General features: G+C 42.1%; 1 protein-coding gene across 2 annotated transcripts in view; it reads right to left on the bottom strand.

The window, feature by feature from the left end:
• Positions 1 to 247: 247 nt before the first annotated feature.
• The window catches only part of SLC2A7 (solute carrier family 2 member 7), a 31,805-nt gene continuing 14,314 nt past the window's right edge, over positions 248 to 17,738 (bottom strand). For both annotated transcript variants that reach the window (XM_043995075.1, XM_043995077.1), the window contains exons 4-11: positions 15,099 to 15,251; positions 13,850 to 13,975; positions 13,272 to 13,459; positions 12,890 to 13,000; positions 9,004 to 9,105; positions 6,977 to 7,052; positions 2,262 to 2,389; positions 248 to 569 (exon numbers count right to left, since the gene is read on the bottom strand). In XM_043995075.1, the coding sequence (XP_043851010.1) occupies positions 345 to 569; positions 2,262 to 2,389; positions 6,977 to 7,052; positions 9,004 to 9,105; positions 12,890 to 13,000; positions 13,272 to 13,459; positions 13,850 to 13,975; positions 15,099 to 15,251 (1,109 nt within the window). In that variant the 3' untranslated portion in view covers positions 248 to 344. The remainder of the gene's footprint in view (positions 570 to 2,261; positions 2,390 to 6,976; positions 7,053 to 9,003; positions 9,106 to 12,889; positions 13,001 to 13,271; positions 13,460 to 13,849; positions 13,976 to 15,098; positions 15,252 to 17,738) is intronic.

Genomic DNA, 17,738 nt, shown 5'->3' with positions numbered 1-17,738 from the left:
ACTAGCTGTGTAACTCTGAGCAAGTCACTTCATCTCTGCCTCAGTTTCCTCAAGTGAAAAATGGGGACAATAGGAGCTTACCTAACAGGGCAGTGGTGAGGATCAAATGAGCTAATATTTGTAAAAAGTATTTTGCGGGGCAGCTAGGTGGCGCAGTGGATAGAGCACCAGCCCTGGATTCAGGAGGACCTGAGTTCAAATTCGGCCTCAGACACTTGACACTTACTAGCTGTGTGACCCTGGGCAAGTCACTTAACCCCAACTGCCTCACCAAAGGGAAAAAAAAAAAGTACTTTGCACAGGCCTGGAGTAGATACCATATATAAATGCTCAGTGTTCAGGCATTAAAAATTCGTTTCCTTGTTAGAAGTTGGGTGTGGGCAAGTGATGAAGTCTGTTGTTTCTTCTTTTTTCTTTTCTGGGATCTCCACCTTATTTCTTTTGGCAAAAACTCTGTTGATTTCCACAAATGTTTGGCCCTTGGTCTCAGGAATAACCACATAGACGTAGATGGCAGTGAGGAGGCAAATTACAGCGAAGATGATGAAGCTGTAGGCACCAATGCCCTCCTAAGCCAGGGAACAAAGGAAACAGGAAACATAAAGTGGTCATTGGATATCTCTAGTCATCTCGTTCCAGGACTATAAAGCCTTTTACCTCATTAGACCAGTGGGTCCCAACCTACAGGGCTGATGACTCCTTTGGGGATATACAAGATATCTGAGAATCTATATGGGGGTGTTGTGGTTCAGTCTTGTCTGACTCTTCATGACCCCATTTGGGGTTTTCTTGGCAAAGATACTGGAGTGGTTTGTCATTCCCTTTTCCAGCTCATTTAAAGATGAGGAAACTGAGGCAAACAGTGTAAAGTGACTTGTTCAGGGTCACACAGGAAGTATCTGAGACTGGATTTGAACTCAGGAAGATGCGTCTTCTTGATTCCAAGCCCAGTGCTTTATCCACTGCACTACCTGGCTGCCCATGACCCTCACAACAACCCTGGGAAATAGATGCTTGACAGATAAGGAAACTGAATCTTAGAGAGGTTAAGCGCTGTGCTCACGGTCACACAGCTAGGAAGTGTTTAAGGTTGGATTAGAATTATGTTGTTCCTCCCACTTTTAGGTCTTTTGCCCAAAGAAATCATGGAAGGGGGAAAGGGACCCACATGTACAAAAATATTTATAGCTGCTCTTTACGTGGTAGCAAGGAATTGGAAGTTGAGGGGGTGCCCATCAATTGGGGAATGGCTGGACAAGTTGTGGTATATGAATACAATGGAATACTATTGTGCTGTAAGAAATGATGAGCAGGAAGAGTTCAGAGAAACCTGGAGGGTCTTACGTGAGCTGATGATGAGTGAGATGAGCAGAACCAGAAGAACATTGTACACAGTATCATCAACATTGAGTGTTGACCTACTGTGATGGACTATATTCTTCTCACCAATGCAATGGTACAGAAGAGTTCCAGGGAACTCATGATAGAAGAGGATCTCCAAATCCAAGAAAAAAAAAAGAAAGAAAGAACTGTGGAGTATAGATGCTGATTGAACCATATTATTTCTTTTGTTTTGGGTGCTGTTGTTTTTTTTTTTTTTCTATTTTGAGGTTTTGCATCACTGCTCTGATTCTTTCTCTTGTAACAGGATTAATGCAGAAATAGGATTAATGTTATTATGTGTATATATATATGTGTGTGTATATATATATATATATATGTATATGTATAGAGATATATAGATATAACCTATATCAGATTACCTGCTGTCTAGGGGAGGGGGGAGGGAGGGGAGGGAGGGAGAAAAATCTGAAATTGTAAAGCATGTATAAACAAAAGTTGAGAACTATCTTTACATGTAACGGAAAAAATAAAATATCTCATAAAATATGAAAAAAAAAAAAAGAATTATGTTGTTCCTAACTCCAGGTCTAGTGCCTTAGAGGCAGCTAGGTGGCTCACTGGGCCTGCCATTCAGGAAGACTCAATTTCAAATCTGGCCTCAGATACACTAGCTGTGTGACCCTGGGCAAGTCACTTGACATCTGCTTGCCTCAGTTTCCTCAATTATAAAATGAGGGTAATAATATCACCTGCCTCCCAGAGTGATTGTGGGATCAAATGAATATTTGTAAAGCACAGTGCCTAGAACACAGTAAGTGTTAGATAAATGCTTATTGACCAACTGATTAAACATCCGATGAGCTCCTGATAGGAAGGAGTGAGTGGCTTGCTAATGGCAGGAAAACGGCTTCACTCACCTGGATGAATGGAAACACCAATCCTATGATGAAATTGGTGAGCCAGTGGACAGCCCCATCCACCATGAACGCAGCAGGCCTGGAGGACTGCAGGAATATTTCAGTCCTTACTACTGAGGGAACAGGACCTGAGTGGGTCAAGAACAGAAAGAGAAAGAGGAGGCAGAGGGAGCCACTGATGGATTTTTCTGCAGGGGCCCTCCAGCCTCCCTGTTGAGGGTCTTTAAAACAGACTCTTGGGAGAGTTAAATGGAAAGGAAGCCAGGTAGCACAATGAGGAGGACTTCTGACCTTGAGGTTTGGAAGACCTGGGTTCAGATCCTATCACTGACACTAGCTGTGTGACCCAAGGCAAGTTGTTTTGCCTCAGTGTGCCTTAGGGAATTCAAGGTTACCCATTTAGATCTGGAAGGCACCTCAGAGGTCCTTTGTTTTACAATAACGGAAACTGAGGATCAAAGAATTTCAATGACTTACCCAAGGTCATCAGTGTTATAAGTTGGCAGAGACAGGTTTGAACTCAGGTTTTCTGACTCCAAGTAGCTTTTTTCCCACTGTACCTGCCAAAGTAACTTATCTCCTAACCCCCTAGGACTCACCTAGGTGAGAGATGGGTTGTAATCTTTTTTTTTTAATTTGGCAGGGCAATGAGGGTTAAGTGACTTGCTCAGGGTCACACGGCTAGTAAGTGTCAAGTATCTGAGGCTGGATTTGAACTTAGGTCCTCCTGAATCCAGGGCCGGGGCTCTATCCACTGCGCCACCTAGCTGGCCCCTATAATCTTCTTTGATGGAGGAGTTTCCCATGCTAGGAGTTTGCTATTTTGACAAATCCTCATGTTTATATATTTGAATGAGTGTTAGAAACAAACTACTCTAAGGGGGTGGCTAGGTGGTGCAGTGGATAAAGCACCGACCCTGGATTCAGGAGGACCTGAGTTCAAATTCGGCCTCAGACACTTGACACTAGGTATGTGACCCTGGGCAAGTCACTTAACCCTCACTGCCCCACCAAAACAAAACAAAAAAAACCCAACTCTGGACAACGTTGACCACATGAAACCATTTCCAAGTGGTCAAGGAATGAGCCAAAAAGTATTAACAGAGGTGAGATGTCAGGGAATATTTATTTTTTCACTGAGTTACTGAATTGATAGATGAGGAGGAATGCTATGGACAGATCAAAAGCCTTATAGACTGGGCCACCTTGGAAGGTAATGAGTTCCCTGTCCTTGTCGGTTAAGTTACAGAGAGGATTTTTGCTCAGGTACTGGTCAAGACTTAGTGACCTCTGAGATTCTATGAATACTTCCGGACCACACATCATAGGCCTTAGATTCAGAGATGGAAGGACCTTAGGGGTCATCTAAGTCCCACCTGCTCATTTTATAGATGAGGCAACTGATGGTCAGAAGCCAACTGACTTGTCCTTGGTCACATCTAGTGACCAAACATTGTAGGTGAGACTTGAACCCTGGTCTTTATGACTTTGAGTCCAGTTAGCTGTGAACCACACTATTGCCTTCAGAGGATCGAGGAAGCATCCTCAAAGCCTTTTAAAATACAATTCTCACCAGAACAAAGATTTCCACCTAGACAGATGAAGGGTATTATGGACACCATTAAAGTCTATGTTTAGAGCAAATGCTGCCACCTTGTGGTGAAACAGAGGTGACAGAGGAGAATATCTATGGCAACAATACCATTATGATCCCTTCCAGAGTCTTCAAGAGAAACCTTAAAGGTTATTTAGAGCAAAGCTTCTTAAACTGTGGGTCACGACTCCATATAGGGTCGAGTAACCAAATGTGGGGGTCGAGAAAAATTTGGCAACAGTAAAAGGTTGTGCCTACCTACTTTATATAGGTCACGGAAAAATTTGGGTGAAAAGGAGTCATGAGTGGAAAAAGTTTAAGAAGCCCTGATCTAGAGCCAGGGTTATCAAAGTCCTGGCCCTGCCTGAACCAGATTAAATGTAATTGGGAAATGCTTAACAAAAATAAATAAAAGTACAATATAACATAGATAATTTTTATTTGTAGTTTTCTAAGTCAACATGAGGCCTCACTCATTCCAGACCAAACCTCTTGTTTTACAGAAGAGGAAACTTGAGTCACAAGGAGGTGAAATGACTTGCCCAGGGTCACACAGCTAGTAAGTGTCTGAGGCCAGATTTGAACTCATGAACATGAGTCTTTTGGTTCCAAACCCAGTACTCTGTGCACTATTGTGCCACCTAGCTTGCCCTCATCTTTTTTTTTTTTTTTAAATACAACTAATTCTTAGGAAGTTTAGAACCCAGATTATCTGGCTCCAAATTAGTTTAGTGCTTTTTCTATGGCACCTTGCCATCATCTACTCCAATGCTCTCATTTTACAGATGAGGAAATTGAGACTCAGGGAGGTTAAATAATTCACAAATCATCATCTCTTGGTGTACTTAGTTAGGTCTTGAACCCGAGCGTCCAGGCTTCCCAGTCCTCTTCTCTTTTTTTATTTCATGAGACTAAAAACTATTGTGAGCTAGTCCTTGGTAACTGAGAATCTAAAGGAATGAATGACTAGATAATAAACCAAACAAAGAGTGGGACTGACGGTTTAGGCCAGAGGTTCATCACCTTGGGCTGGATTGGTGGATAGATTTCAGGGGAGTCTGAGAACTTGGGTGAGAAAATTCTTGGTTTACTTTCTTTTTCTTTTTTTCTTTTCGCTTTCTTTTTTCGTGGGGCAGTGAGGGTTAAGTGACTTGCCCAGGGTCACACAGCTAGTAAGTGTCAAGTGTCTGAGGCCAGATTTGAACTCAGGTCCTCCTGAATCCAGGGCTGGTGCTCTATCCACTGCACCACCTAGCTGCCCCTGAATTGATCTTTAAAGGAAATGAAAGATTCTAATGGGCAGTTGGGGAGGAGGAATTCATTCCAGGCTTGGAGGAAAGTTTATACAAAAACTCTTGGACCCAGAGATTCTTAATATATTTTGTATGTGTCGCTGTGGGGATTAAAGTTGCCCAACCTACAAGAAAAGAGACTGAGGCAGAGCTCTGAGCCAGTGGCCCATGGTCCCCTCTAATGAAGTGGACCTCAGATCTTCCTCACAGTCTGAGATGCCCCCCCCCTTATTCCAGGGCCTTATCTTTATAAGGTTTGATACCAGATTTGATACATGAACATTCCAAAGAGGTTATACAAAATCAAATACAATTTAAATTAGAAAAATATTAAAAGAGGCTATACAAAGTACAGAATCCCGTTGGTTGGTAGATCTTACTTTGAGGGCAAAATAAAATGATGCATCAGCTAGAAATGGATGTCAGCAGGGGTGTCTCAGGTTGGGTGAAGCATGGGACATCTCTGCTGACTATGTGGTCATGAGATGGTCACTTGCTCATGTTGAACAAGAGGGAGTGGTCCAGGGAGACAGAAATAAGTTGGAGGATTTTCCATGGAATTGAGTCCCCTATACAACACTGGGCTTGGTCATCATGACAAGGAAATATGAGGGTGGAGGGCCTCAAGTTAGCTTCCTATAATTAAGCAAATGAACTTTCATCCTGCAGTTCACAGCTCTGGAGCCTAATATGCAGAACTTATAATCACTACCCCTATGGAACCATATCAAACTGATTAATACTGATTGGAACAGAGTAAGGGCTCAACTGGATTATTTCTTTTGTTGAATACCCCTCAGACACTTGACACTAGCTGTGTGACCCTGGGCAAATCACTTAACCCTCATTACCCCGACCCCCCCCAAAAAAAAAAGATTAATTCAGATCTTATCTCCAATCAAAAGTCTCTCCTCCTTCCCTTCTTCCTCAAATTATTTTGTATTTCCTTTTCTGTTAATGGCATATTCCCATGGCATAATGGAAGCTCCTTGTGAACAGGGATAATTGTAAAGATTAGGAAGTTTTTCCTTACATTGAGCCTAAATTTATTTGCCTTCAATTTCCAGCCATTGCTTTGTCCCCAGGAGCCAAGCAGAAATAGTCCCTGTCCCATGTGACAGATCTTTAATCTTATCAAATGCAGACTTGGACAAATGTCCTTTTGCCCTGGGGTAGGAGAGAGAGAGTGAAGTGTCCCTGTCCCTTCCTGCAGCATCCAAATTTTCTTTCTTTCTTTCTTTCTTTCTTTCTTTCTTTCTTTCTTTTTTGCAGGGCAACGAGGGTTAAGTGACTTGCCCAGAGTCACACAGCTAGTAAGTGTTAAGTGTCTGAGGCTGGACTTGAACTCAGGTCCTCCTGACTCCAGGGCCAGTGCTCTATCCACTGCGCCACCTAGCTGCCCCTTGCAGCATCCAAATTTTGGTCCCTCTTCATTGGACCTCTTTGGGCCTCTTTGTTAATAGGACCATGGAGACTGCTTTCCCCTTTGTTTTGGACAAAGAAACAAACTTTCTTCCCCCCATGCCCAGAATCAATGATGGGCTTGGAAATTCCTTGTTTAGTAGCATATCAGCAAGTTGTAGTCTTAGGGATATTCCTGCAATCATTGAGTGATTAAGTGACTTGCTTAGGGTCACCCAAACAGAATGTCAGAAGTGAGATTTGAACCCAGGTCTTCCTGACTCCAAAGTCAGCCCCTCTAACCACCACACTAGGTTTCCTCACTCTGTGATTCCTAGGAAAAGTTTTTATTTTCAAAGTGGCATTGTGTGGGCACTGGCCACTCTGGAGATGGCAGATGGAGAGGAGAAACCTATCCAGATACTTACTGGGCCCTGTGGAGTGGCCGGCAATGTAGGAGAAGACGCAGATGATGCTGAGATAAGACAGCTCTGGAACTTTGTTCTGTGGAGAAGAAGAAGTGAGAGGTCTAGCTTACTGGCCTAGGAGGTAGGAAAGGAAGAAAGGAACCAGGCCACTTTAAAGGGGAATCTGTAAGCCCAGAATAGATCATTCCTATACAAAGTATCCAAGGGTTTCAGTGGACTGAACATTTGCCATCAACTTTCTCTTCCTGGAAACAGTGAGTCTATTAATGCAATCCAAGATTGTGAGATTCGCTGCCAAAGCACACTGCTGACTCATTGAACTTGAATTCCTGCTAGAATACCCAGCTCTTTTTCTGAGAAACCAATGTCTGATCGCACACACGTATACCCTCTTCCTCCATCTTGTGCTTGCAAAGATAAAAGAGTAAGACTTTATGTGTGTTTGTATGTGTGCATGTGCATGTACATACATGTATGTGTGCATGTACATGTATGTATGTGTACATGTACGTGTACATATGTACATATGTGTGTATGTATCTCTCTATATATATCACTATTAAATTTCACTGTATTCGATCCAATACAATTTTCTAGGCTAAGAACTTTTCTGAGTGACTTTGTCATCCTATCTCAGCTTTATATCACCTGTAAATTTGATAAGGATGTCATCCCTGCCTTTTTCTAAGTCACTGATAAAAATGTTAAGTAGCACAGGACCAAATAAAGATCCTTGGAACCTACCCCTAGAGATCTTCCAGACTGATATGGAAACCCACTCATTCAATTGGTTCTGAAGTTCAATCATCGTCCTATCGCTTAGCTCACATTTCTACATCTATTCCACAAAAAGAGCATTGGATGCTTTGTTTATGAATGCTGTCTTCTTAGCTGTGTGACTCTGGGCAAATTCCTTCACCTCTCTGAATTTCTGTTTCCTCACCTGTGAAATGTAGAGAATAATACCATAGGGGCAGCTAGGTGGTACAGTGGATAAAGCACCAGCCCTGGTTTCAGGAAAACCTGAGTTCAAATCCAGCCTCAGACACTTGACACTAGCTGTGTGACCCTGGGCAAGTCATTTAACCCCCATTGCCCCAGAAAAGAAGAAAAAGAAAAAAAAGCTACAAGAGAATAATACCTATAGAATGGGACTTGTAAAAGTCTGATGAGCTATTGTGATGTTTAAAATCTATATCAGAAACCTTAAATTGGAAGCTTCAGCTCCAGTCTAGCCTAGAGTTCCAGCCTGGTTGGGTTCTTCCTCAAGTCCTCCTCCAGGAGCCTGCTTTAATCAGGAACACCCTAGCAAGCTGTTTGTGGAAGCTTTTTTATAGGTCTGGAACAGAGGCGGTCCTTACACACTGCTTCAAGGTGATTGGTTGCTGTCCTCCAAATCCATTGGTTTTGAATGTGTTCTCAAGTTGAGTTCACAGTCTAGTTTCTGAGAACAATACCTTCTTAAGGGCTAGCCAGGTGTGATTACAATCCAATTAACTTGAAGTAGGCTTAATCAGCAGTCAATCCACTCTCACTTGATTCAATCAGTATAGATTAATCTCCAGGTGGGTCTTTGAGTATCTGCTAAATCCCATTATTTCATCACACTATAGAAATGAGTTGTTATTGTCATTGCTATTCTATTATCATCATGTTACTCTATTATGATTGTTGTTATGTTATTTTTTTTAAAAATGTGATTATTACTGTTATTACTCTCCTAGAGCCATTATAGTTTGCTGCTTGGTGAACAGGGAACATGAGTGAATATTCAAATACCTGGGTGTTGCCTAAAAATAGAGTAGGCAGTAAGGTTTTCCTTGGGGACTTGTTTACCATGTTGCTTTATGGCAACTTGGTCAGTCACCCTGAGAACATTGCAGCCCGAGTCAGGTGGGGAAGGTCTCACTTATCTCTAGCTTCCTCTGACTGGGCTTTGGTCCCTCCTCTTCTTAGCCCTGAACTGACCCTGTCAGGTTCTACCAGATTCAGAAAACCTCACATAGCAGAACCATCCCATTTCTGACCTGGAAGATGAGAGCGAGTGTCAGCACCAGGCAGGCTGAGCCACATATTCCATAGCCAACCAGCAGCAGGCGGCGCCTCCCCAGAAGCTCCACAGTGAAAGCCTGAGAAGACACAGTGAAGTTAATTCCTTTTGAGGACTTCAGGATAGTTTATTCTTTTTTTTTTTTTAAGTGAGGCATTTGGGGTTAAGTGACTTGCCCAGGGTCACACAGCTAGTAAGTGTTAAGTGTCTGAGCTCGGATTTGAACTCAGGTACTTCTGACTCCAGGGCCAGTGCTCTATCCACTGTGCCACCTAGCTGCCCCAAAGCTTACATTCTTTTTTGGGGGGGAGGGTGAGGCAATTGGGGTTAAATGACTTGCCCAGGGTCACACAGTCAGTAACTGTTAAGTGTCTGAGGTCAGATTTGAACTCAGGTCCTCCTGACTCCAGGGCCAGTGCTCTATTCACTGTGCCACCTAGCTGCCCCAGGATAGTCTATTCTAAGAGTCAAGGGCTTGAAATGAGGAGTTCTGAGAATGCTTTAACAGGGACTTCAGTTCCTTCATCCTTTCCCAACTTCACTTCTTCCTGCTTATTGTTACCAAATTCATGTTCCTAAAACACATTGCTTTTTATTATGTCACTCCCCTGCTCAAGAATTTACTATAACTCCATATTATCTGGCACACTGTTTGACCTTCATGGCTCTCCACCAACCAGACCCTGCCTTGCCTATCCAGTCTAATTCTCTATTATTTCCCAACCTTCACCCTCTGTTCTTACTCAGCTGTCTGTCTTCTCATTATCACCTGCATAGGCCATTGATGACGTCCCAGTTCCAGCCTGGAAGCTAACTAATTCCCATAGCCTACACTTCCCTGCATAACGAATGTCTTCTGGGGGCAGCTAGGTGGTGCAGTGAATAAAGCACCTGCCCTGGATTCAGGAGGACCTGAGTTCAAATGTGACCTCAGGCACTTGACACTTACTAGCTGTGTGACCCTGGGCAAGTCACTTAACCCTCATTGCCCTGAAAAAACAAAAACAAAAACAAAACCCCATAATGAATGTCTTCTGTTACCTGCAGTTGAAGAAGCTACAGAACTCACTCCTGGATAATGATCATGAGACACTTCAAAATAACTTCCGGGAGGTTAAGCCCCTCAACCAAAGGAAAGTGGAGGCCAATTTTTCACTTCAAAAAAGAGGTCAGTGAAAGCCAGAACCTTGTGTCAGTCCTTGGGGATGGAATTTTCTTTCTTGGAATTTCTTGGTCATTCGGTACATTAGAGTGTTGACTTGGTGTATCATAGTGACAGTACGAGAGGCTTTATTTTCAGATCCTGACAGTTCTCAACCTCCAGTTCAGACATAGTGAACAGGCATCAAATGAAATGAATATAATATTCAAGGTTGGGGGAACAACGGCACACTATGTAATCAAGGGAATTGCCCTGAAATGGGAGCATAGAGAAAGGTTTCAAGGCATCCTATGACCTAATAATAATAAAAAATTAATATCAATTAATAAATTAAATAATAATAGCATTACTATCATTAGGTTGCAGGAAGCACTGAAATGATTTCTAATAAATAAGAATTATTAATAATAACAACCATCATGATTGTAGCTGGTGTTTATGTCTTGTACTTCAAGGTTTTCAAAATGTACCACATGTGTTATCTCATTTGATTCTTGTAATATCCCTATGAGCTAGGTTCTATCATTATCCCCATTTTACAGATGAAGAAACTGAGGCTGAAAAAGATTAAGTGACTTGCCCAGGATCAAAAAGTCAGTATCTGAGACAATAATTGAACTCATCTTCCTGATTCCTTATATCGGTGGTCAGTCAGTATTTATTAAGCTCCTGCAATTGTCAGGCATTGTGCAAAGTGACAGAGATACAAAGGAAGGGAAAAGATAGTCCCTGCCCTCAAGGAGGTCAGAATCTAATGGGGAAGATAACAAGTAAACAAACAGGAAGAAAAAGGCTATAGACAAAAAAAAAAAAGGCTGTAGACAAGACCAACTGGAGATTTGTTAACAGAGGGTAAAAACGAGCATTAAGCAATTAAGCATTAGCAAATGCTTCTTGCAAGAAGATCAGATTTTTTAGCTGGGACTTTCAAATCTACAAACTTTTTTAGTTGTTCTCCCTATCGCTAACATTTTTTTAAGAGTGCATCCCTAATATAGAAATACTTACTTGCAAGTTGTGTATATGTGTGTGTGCTAATAATTATAAACATTATGAAACTTAGAGGAATAGAAATTGTAAAGAATAAGATGGACGGAAATAATCTATTATCTTAGAACTTTTAGGAAGCCACTCGTGTTTATTGAATAGGATAGCGACAGGGTCAGATCTCTGTTTAAGGGAAATTAACTTGGCATCTGAGTGGAGTAGGGAATGTAAAGAGGAGATGAGGCAAGGAGACTAAGCAGGATATTGAACTAATTCAAGGCAAGAGGGGATGAGGCTGAAACTAAGGCGGGATCGCTGAGAGTGGTGATACAGGATGTATATGAGAGATCTGAAAGGTTTTGTTTTTTTTTTAAGACAATATTGGCAACGGAGTGGCACCTGCATAGGCCATTAATGATGTTACCCAGGCTGGTTTTTGTTCCCTCTTTTCTCCCTCACCTACCTTTTGCAGCCCAGTTCCTGACTGATAGAGCTGCATTTCATTGCGGTTCTCCTCCTTTCTTTTTTCCTATTACAACTTGGCAAATTGTAATTTATTCATAGTTTTATTTTTGTCTTTGAAACCCCTGTGTCTAGCTCAGTGCCCGGCATGTAGTAGTCACTTAATAAATGCTTGTTGAATGACCAATATGGAAATATATTTTGTATGACTGCACATGTATAATCAAAATCAAATTACCTGCCTTCTCAATGAGAGGAGAGAGAAGGAAGGGAGGAAGGAAATTTCGAACTCGAAATTTTAAAAATTGAATGTTAAAAATTGTTTTTTACATGTAATAAGAAAAAATAAAATATTTAATTTAAAAAAATGCTTGTTGATTGATTGACTGATGTAAGAAAAGACCACTTTCTTCCCAAGTCTAGAGCTGTCATCGTGATTTTTGTCTTTTATCTGGTCTCCCTCTGGGTTTCCTTATGTTATGGGGGGCTCTTCTCAGAGATCCCCTAAAAATAAATGACCCTCGAGGGGCCCATAACCACTCACTGCCAGGACCATGACCTCTAATATAGACTTGTTCAAGAGCTCAAAAGGCATGGAGTTATTATCTCCCACTTCTCTGGAGTTCTGTCTAAGACTTCAGGCAACTTAAAGCCCAGACTGGTGTACAAAACTTTCCCAGGGACATGCAAAGTACAGGAGAACAAAATCAAGGACACCCAGAGAAGACCATTTAAGACCAGCCTCAAAAAAAAAAAAGAAAAAAGAAAAAAAAAGACCAGCCTTTACCCACCTTCCTCCAAGCTTTCCTGCTCTGTAATGAAAAAATTACAAATGGCCCAACCTCCTGTCAACAAAACCAGCCCCCCAGATACAGTCCAGTTTTTTGTTTGTTTGTTTGTTTTTTTTAGTAAGGCAGTTGGGGTTAAGTGACTTGCCCAGGGTCACACAGCTAGTAAGTGTTAAGTGTCTGAGGCCGGATTTGAACTCAGGTACTCCTGACTCCAGGGCAGGTGCTCTATCCCCTGTGCCACCTAGCTGCCCCCAGATACAGTCCAGGTGAAAAGGGCTAGTAGGTCAGAGGCTTCTGGTCATGGTGATTTTGTCGATTGTCTACAGGCAACTTCAGTATAGGAAAGAGGCTGGTGTGCTCCTTAGGGATCTTGGAAGTGGCTGCTGCCTTTCTGATCCCAGGATACACCATCCTGCCTCCTTGAATATGGTACCAATTTCTGGCTAGGGGAACCAACTCACAGAGAGGACCGTCATCACAATATTGACAATGCCTGCGCCCACGGTCACATACTGGGAGTGCATGGGATTCACACCGGCTGTGGCATAGATCGTGTCAGCGTAGTAGTTGACCTGGAACAAAAGCACACAGGTCTAAAATTAGTGGAGGTCAGAGGGTTTGGGCTACAAGCTTTATTCCTTGACTCAGGGGACCAAATGGTGCTAAGAACCCAGGGAAGGGGTAGCCCAGGGACAGGAAGGAGGAAAGCTCAGTCCCCTGCACTTGATTTTGCCTTCTTGTTCTAGGTCACCCAAATAATGATGGCAGAGTAAGGATCGATGCCCTGGGCTTGTTACAGCTTTAAAGCCCCACCCCCTCCTCCCATCCCAGAATCCCACACACCGCATTGATGCCGGACAGCTGCTGGCCTGCCATTAGGACAATGATGGAGATGAGCTGCCACCTCAGGGCCTTGAAGGTAAAGAGGTTGATCACAGACAGGCGGCCCTCGGCTTTCTCTGACTGGTCCTCCAGGCGCATCTCCTCAATCTCATCCTCCACGTTCTCCCAGCCCCTCAGCTTCCTCAAATCTGCAATTGAGGACAGAGCAGTCAGACAGGACCCAGCCTCAGAAGGGGACGAGGCTGAGGCCCAGACCCTTCCCCCTCCTCTCCAGGGTTTCTATTCAATAAGCACTTACATATGTAGGTATGTTGGCCATGAGGACCCAAAGACAAAAAGGAATCTGTATTCTGGTGGCTTTGGAGGGAGAAAAAAGGTTCATGAATGTTTCCCCGCGGTCCTTGACCACACCCTATGTGTTAAGAATGTCCTTAGCTCTGACCAGACCCCAACCCCATCCTGGGCCTTGTGGAGGAGGACAGAGAGGAAGCGGGAGATAAATAAAAGTGGGAGGGAATTCAGAGTAGGCAGAGCCTGCGCAGAAGCTGGAATAGGAAATGAGAGTGCATTCTGGGTACCTTTCCTGGCCTGGACTTCATCGCCTTTCTGAATCAGCGTGTACCTGGGACTCTCTGGGAAGAAGGGCAGGGAGAGGAGCTGCAGGGCTGCAGGGATCCCCGTGATTGCCAGGAGCACAGGCCAGTCTGAAGGGACCCAGGAAGAAGCAGCAGCATTAAGGTTGGCAAATCACTTCATGCATGTCTGTATATGTGCGTGGGTGTATGTATACATATATGTAGATGTGTATCTCTGTGTTTATATGTATTATATATCTATATTTATCTATCTGTATGTCTAACTCTCCATCCATCCCTCCATCATCCATCTATCATCCCTCCATCCATCCCTCCATCATCCCTCCTTCCCTTCATCCATCCATCTTTCTGTGCTCATGCAGAGCATCCTACCTCTGGTCACATGGCCTCCCTCCCCACCTCCACCTCTTAGAATCTCAAACTTCCTTCAAAGCTCAGCTCAAATGATGCCTCCTACAAGAAGTCATTTCTGATCCCCTCAGCTGCCTGCATCTCTTCCCAAGAAATTGCCCATATATATACACACACATGCACACACATACAGAGATACATGTAATGTACATTTATAAAGTATACACACATGGGCCAAGCACATACGTGCACACACATATACACACGCACACTCATATATGTATATGCATACACATATGTGTACAAGGTGGACATATACATAAGTATGTATATGCCTACACACACGTGCAATGCTCATGTGTGTATATATACCCAGTGGAGTGCATAGGTTGTGTTGTACACGTGTGCAATACACAACACAATACACGATGTATGCATACACACCTGTGTATATTTACATTTACAATACATATACATAATCTGTCTATACATCTGTATATGCATATATACCAGGCAATTTCTTTGAGGGAGACGCACATGGAGTGAGGGGATGAGAAATGACTTCTTGTAGGAGGCAGCACTCGAGCTGAGCTTTGAGGGACACCTGGTATTCTGAGAGGTGGAAGTGAGGAGGGAGGGCAAGGGAGACAGCCTGGAGAAAGGAAGGGGGACTGGAGGTAGGATGCTCTGCATCAACAGTAGCCAGGAGGCCAGTTTGCCTGGGCTGTAGAATGTGTCAAGAGAAGTCAGGACAAGCAGGCTGAGGCCTGACCTCTAAGGCTCCTTTTGACTCCAACATGATGATGGTACCAAGCATCTATGATCTAGGAAGCTCTTCCTAAGGTTCCCCCCTCAGTCCTCTACCTAGACCCTGATTTACCTTCAGGATTCCCCAAAATAGCCTGGAGGCTGAAGATCTGTGCTAGAAAGACTCCCACGATGACAAAAACCTCGGTCATTGTTCCTAATGTGCCTCTCAGGTTTTTGGGTGCCAGCTCTCCCAGGTACATGGGCAGGGCACTGTAGGCTATGCCTGCATGAGTAAAAGACAAAGAGAGAAAAGAGGGGGTGGGTGGGAAGGGGAGAGGTAGAGGGACAGACACATTAGAGAGATTGAAGCAGACAGAAAGACAGGGAGAGGAACACACACACAGACATGCACAGAGAGAAGTCAGTTCTGGGGAGACATATGAAGGTCAAAATTCTCATGGGGTCTTTGTATAAACTTGGCTAAGAAGCTATTTACAGGAAATATCACCTTCTGTTCTATTTTGAAAGAGATGGATCCTCCATGTCAATGTAATAAAAATGGCAATGCTTCCTAAATGACTTATTCAGTTGCTTCGATTTAAACTACCAAAGGATTGCTTTAGAAGGCTATAAAAAATAATGACAAAATTCATCTGGAGGAACAAAAAGTCAAGATTCTCAAGGGAAATAAGGAAAACACCACTCCCTCCAAAAAAAAAAGGAAAGGAAAGGAGGAGGGGGCTAAATGTATTAGATTTCTAAAGAGTAGTAATCATTAAAACTACTTGGTATTAATTAAAAATAGGTCAATCAATGGAATAATAATAATAATAAACAACTTTACATATTGTTTTAAGGTTTGCATTGTTATTTCATTTGATCCTTGCAACAACTCTGAGAGTTGGGAGCAATTATAATCCACATTTTACAGACGAGGAAACAGGCATTGAGTGGTTAAGTGACTTGCCCAAGGTTATACTGACAGTACATTATCTGAAATGGGGTTTGAACTCAGGTCTTCCTGATTTCAAGTCTAGCATTCTATTCACTGCATCACACGACTGTTTAATATGTATAAATACATATATATATATATATATACATACACATACACACACATATATATATATGTACACATATAGCATATGCCAATATACTTCACTTCTGAAAATATATGGAAACAAAGGGCATTGTGTCTGCTAAATCCAAAGACTCTCACTACTGGGATAAGGATAAATTATTTGACAAAAGTCTAAAAAAATATAGAAAGTAGTTGAGCAGAAATTAGATCTAGATTAAAGTCTCACATCATATACCACAATAAGCTCTAGATGAAAACACAACCCAGATATAGGTGGAATCATAAATAAATGAGAGGAGCAAGGAAGTAAATACTTTTGGTAATTATGGATAGAGTTCATGATCAGACAAGGGATAAAGAGGATCATAAAAGATCAAATGTACAATTTTAATTAGATAAAATTGGAAATTTTGTACAAACAAAATCAATACATCTGAAAAAAGAATGACAGAGTTAGCTAAGGGAAAATATTTGTAACAAACTTCTCTGATAAAGATCTGAAATGTAAGATGTAGAAAGAACTGATTTAGATATATAAGAAAGGCCACCATTCCACAATAGATAAATTGTCAAAGAATATGAAGAGACAGTTCTCAAAGGACAAAATTCAAGCAATCCACAGACATATTGGAGAAAAGATTCCAAATCACTAGTAACTGGAGAAATGTATTCAAATAATTCTGAGGTTCCATCTCACACCTATCACATTGGAAAAGATTATAAAAAGAAAATGACACTTGTTGGCGGGGCAATAGGAAGATGGGCAAACTGGGGTACCTTGGTGAAGGTGTGAATTAGTCCAGATATTATGGAAATTATTCTGGAACCAAGTCCTCAAAATTGCTAAACTGTGCATACCAGTGGTACTGCTAATGGGTCTAAGTTCCAAAGAGATCAAAGAAAGAAGGGAAAGACCCACATGTAGAAAAATATTTATTATGACACTTTTCCTTCTAGCAAACAAAGAGAGTGCCCATCAATTAGAGAATGGCCAAATATAGTATGGTACATGAATGCTATGGAACAGGGCATCTCAAACTTTTTCCACTCAAGACCCCTTTTCACCCAAGAAGTTTTTATGTGACCCCAGGTGTATAGATATATAAAATAGGTATACATAATCTTTTACTGTTGCCAATTTTTTTGTGACCCCCACATTTTACATATGTGACCCATATGGAGTTGCAACCCACAGCTTAAGAAGTTAGACTATGGAATATTGCTAGGATATGAGAAGTTGTGAAAGTCAGGATTTCAGAGAAACCTGAGAAGACTTTCATGAATTGATGCAGAAGGAAGTGAGCTGGACCAGAAGAACAATGCATCCCAATAACAACAATAACATTATAAAGACAAACAACTTTGAAAGACTCGACAACTCTTATCAAAGCAGTGACCAACCACAGTTCCAGAGGAATGATAATGAATGATGCTACCCACCTCCTGCTAGAGGGGCTATAATAGACTCAGGGTAAAGGAAGAGGCATGTCTCTTTGGACCTAGTCAATACACAAATGTGTGGATTTATGCTGCTTAATTCTGCTTATTTGTTACAAAGACTGTGTTTTCTTTATGCATTTGGGATAGAAGATTAGGAGAGGGACAGGGTCACACTTCTCACCCAAGAAGTAAGAGTGGGTCACAGAAGTTGTTTTTTTTTTGTTTTTTGTTTTTTGTGTTTTTTTTGCA

The sequence above is a fragment of the Dromiciops gliroides genome, chromosome 3 (assembly GCF_019393635.1).
Source record: "Dromiciops gliroides isolate mDroGli1 chromosome 3, mDroGli1.pri, whole genome shotgun sequence".
NCBI classification, from domain to species: Eukaryota; Metazoa; Chordata; class Mammalia; order Microbiotheria; family Microbiotheriidae; genus Dromiciops; species Dromiciops gliroides.
Note: the sequence above shows the minus strand (reverse complement) of the source record. Positions and strands in the feature narration are given on the sequence as shown.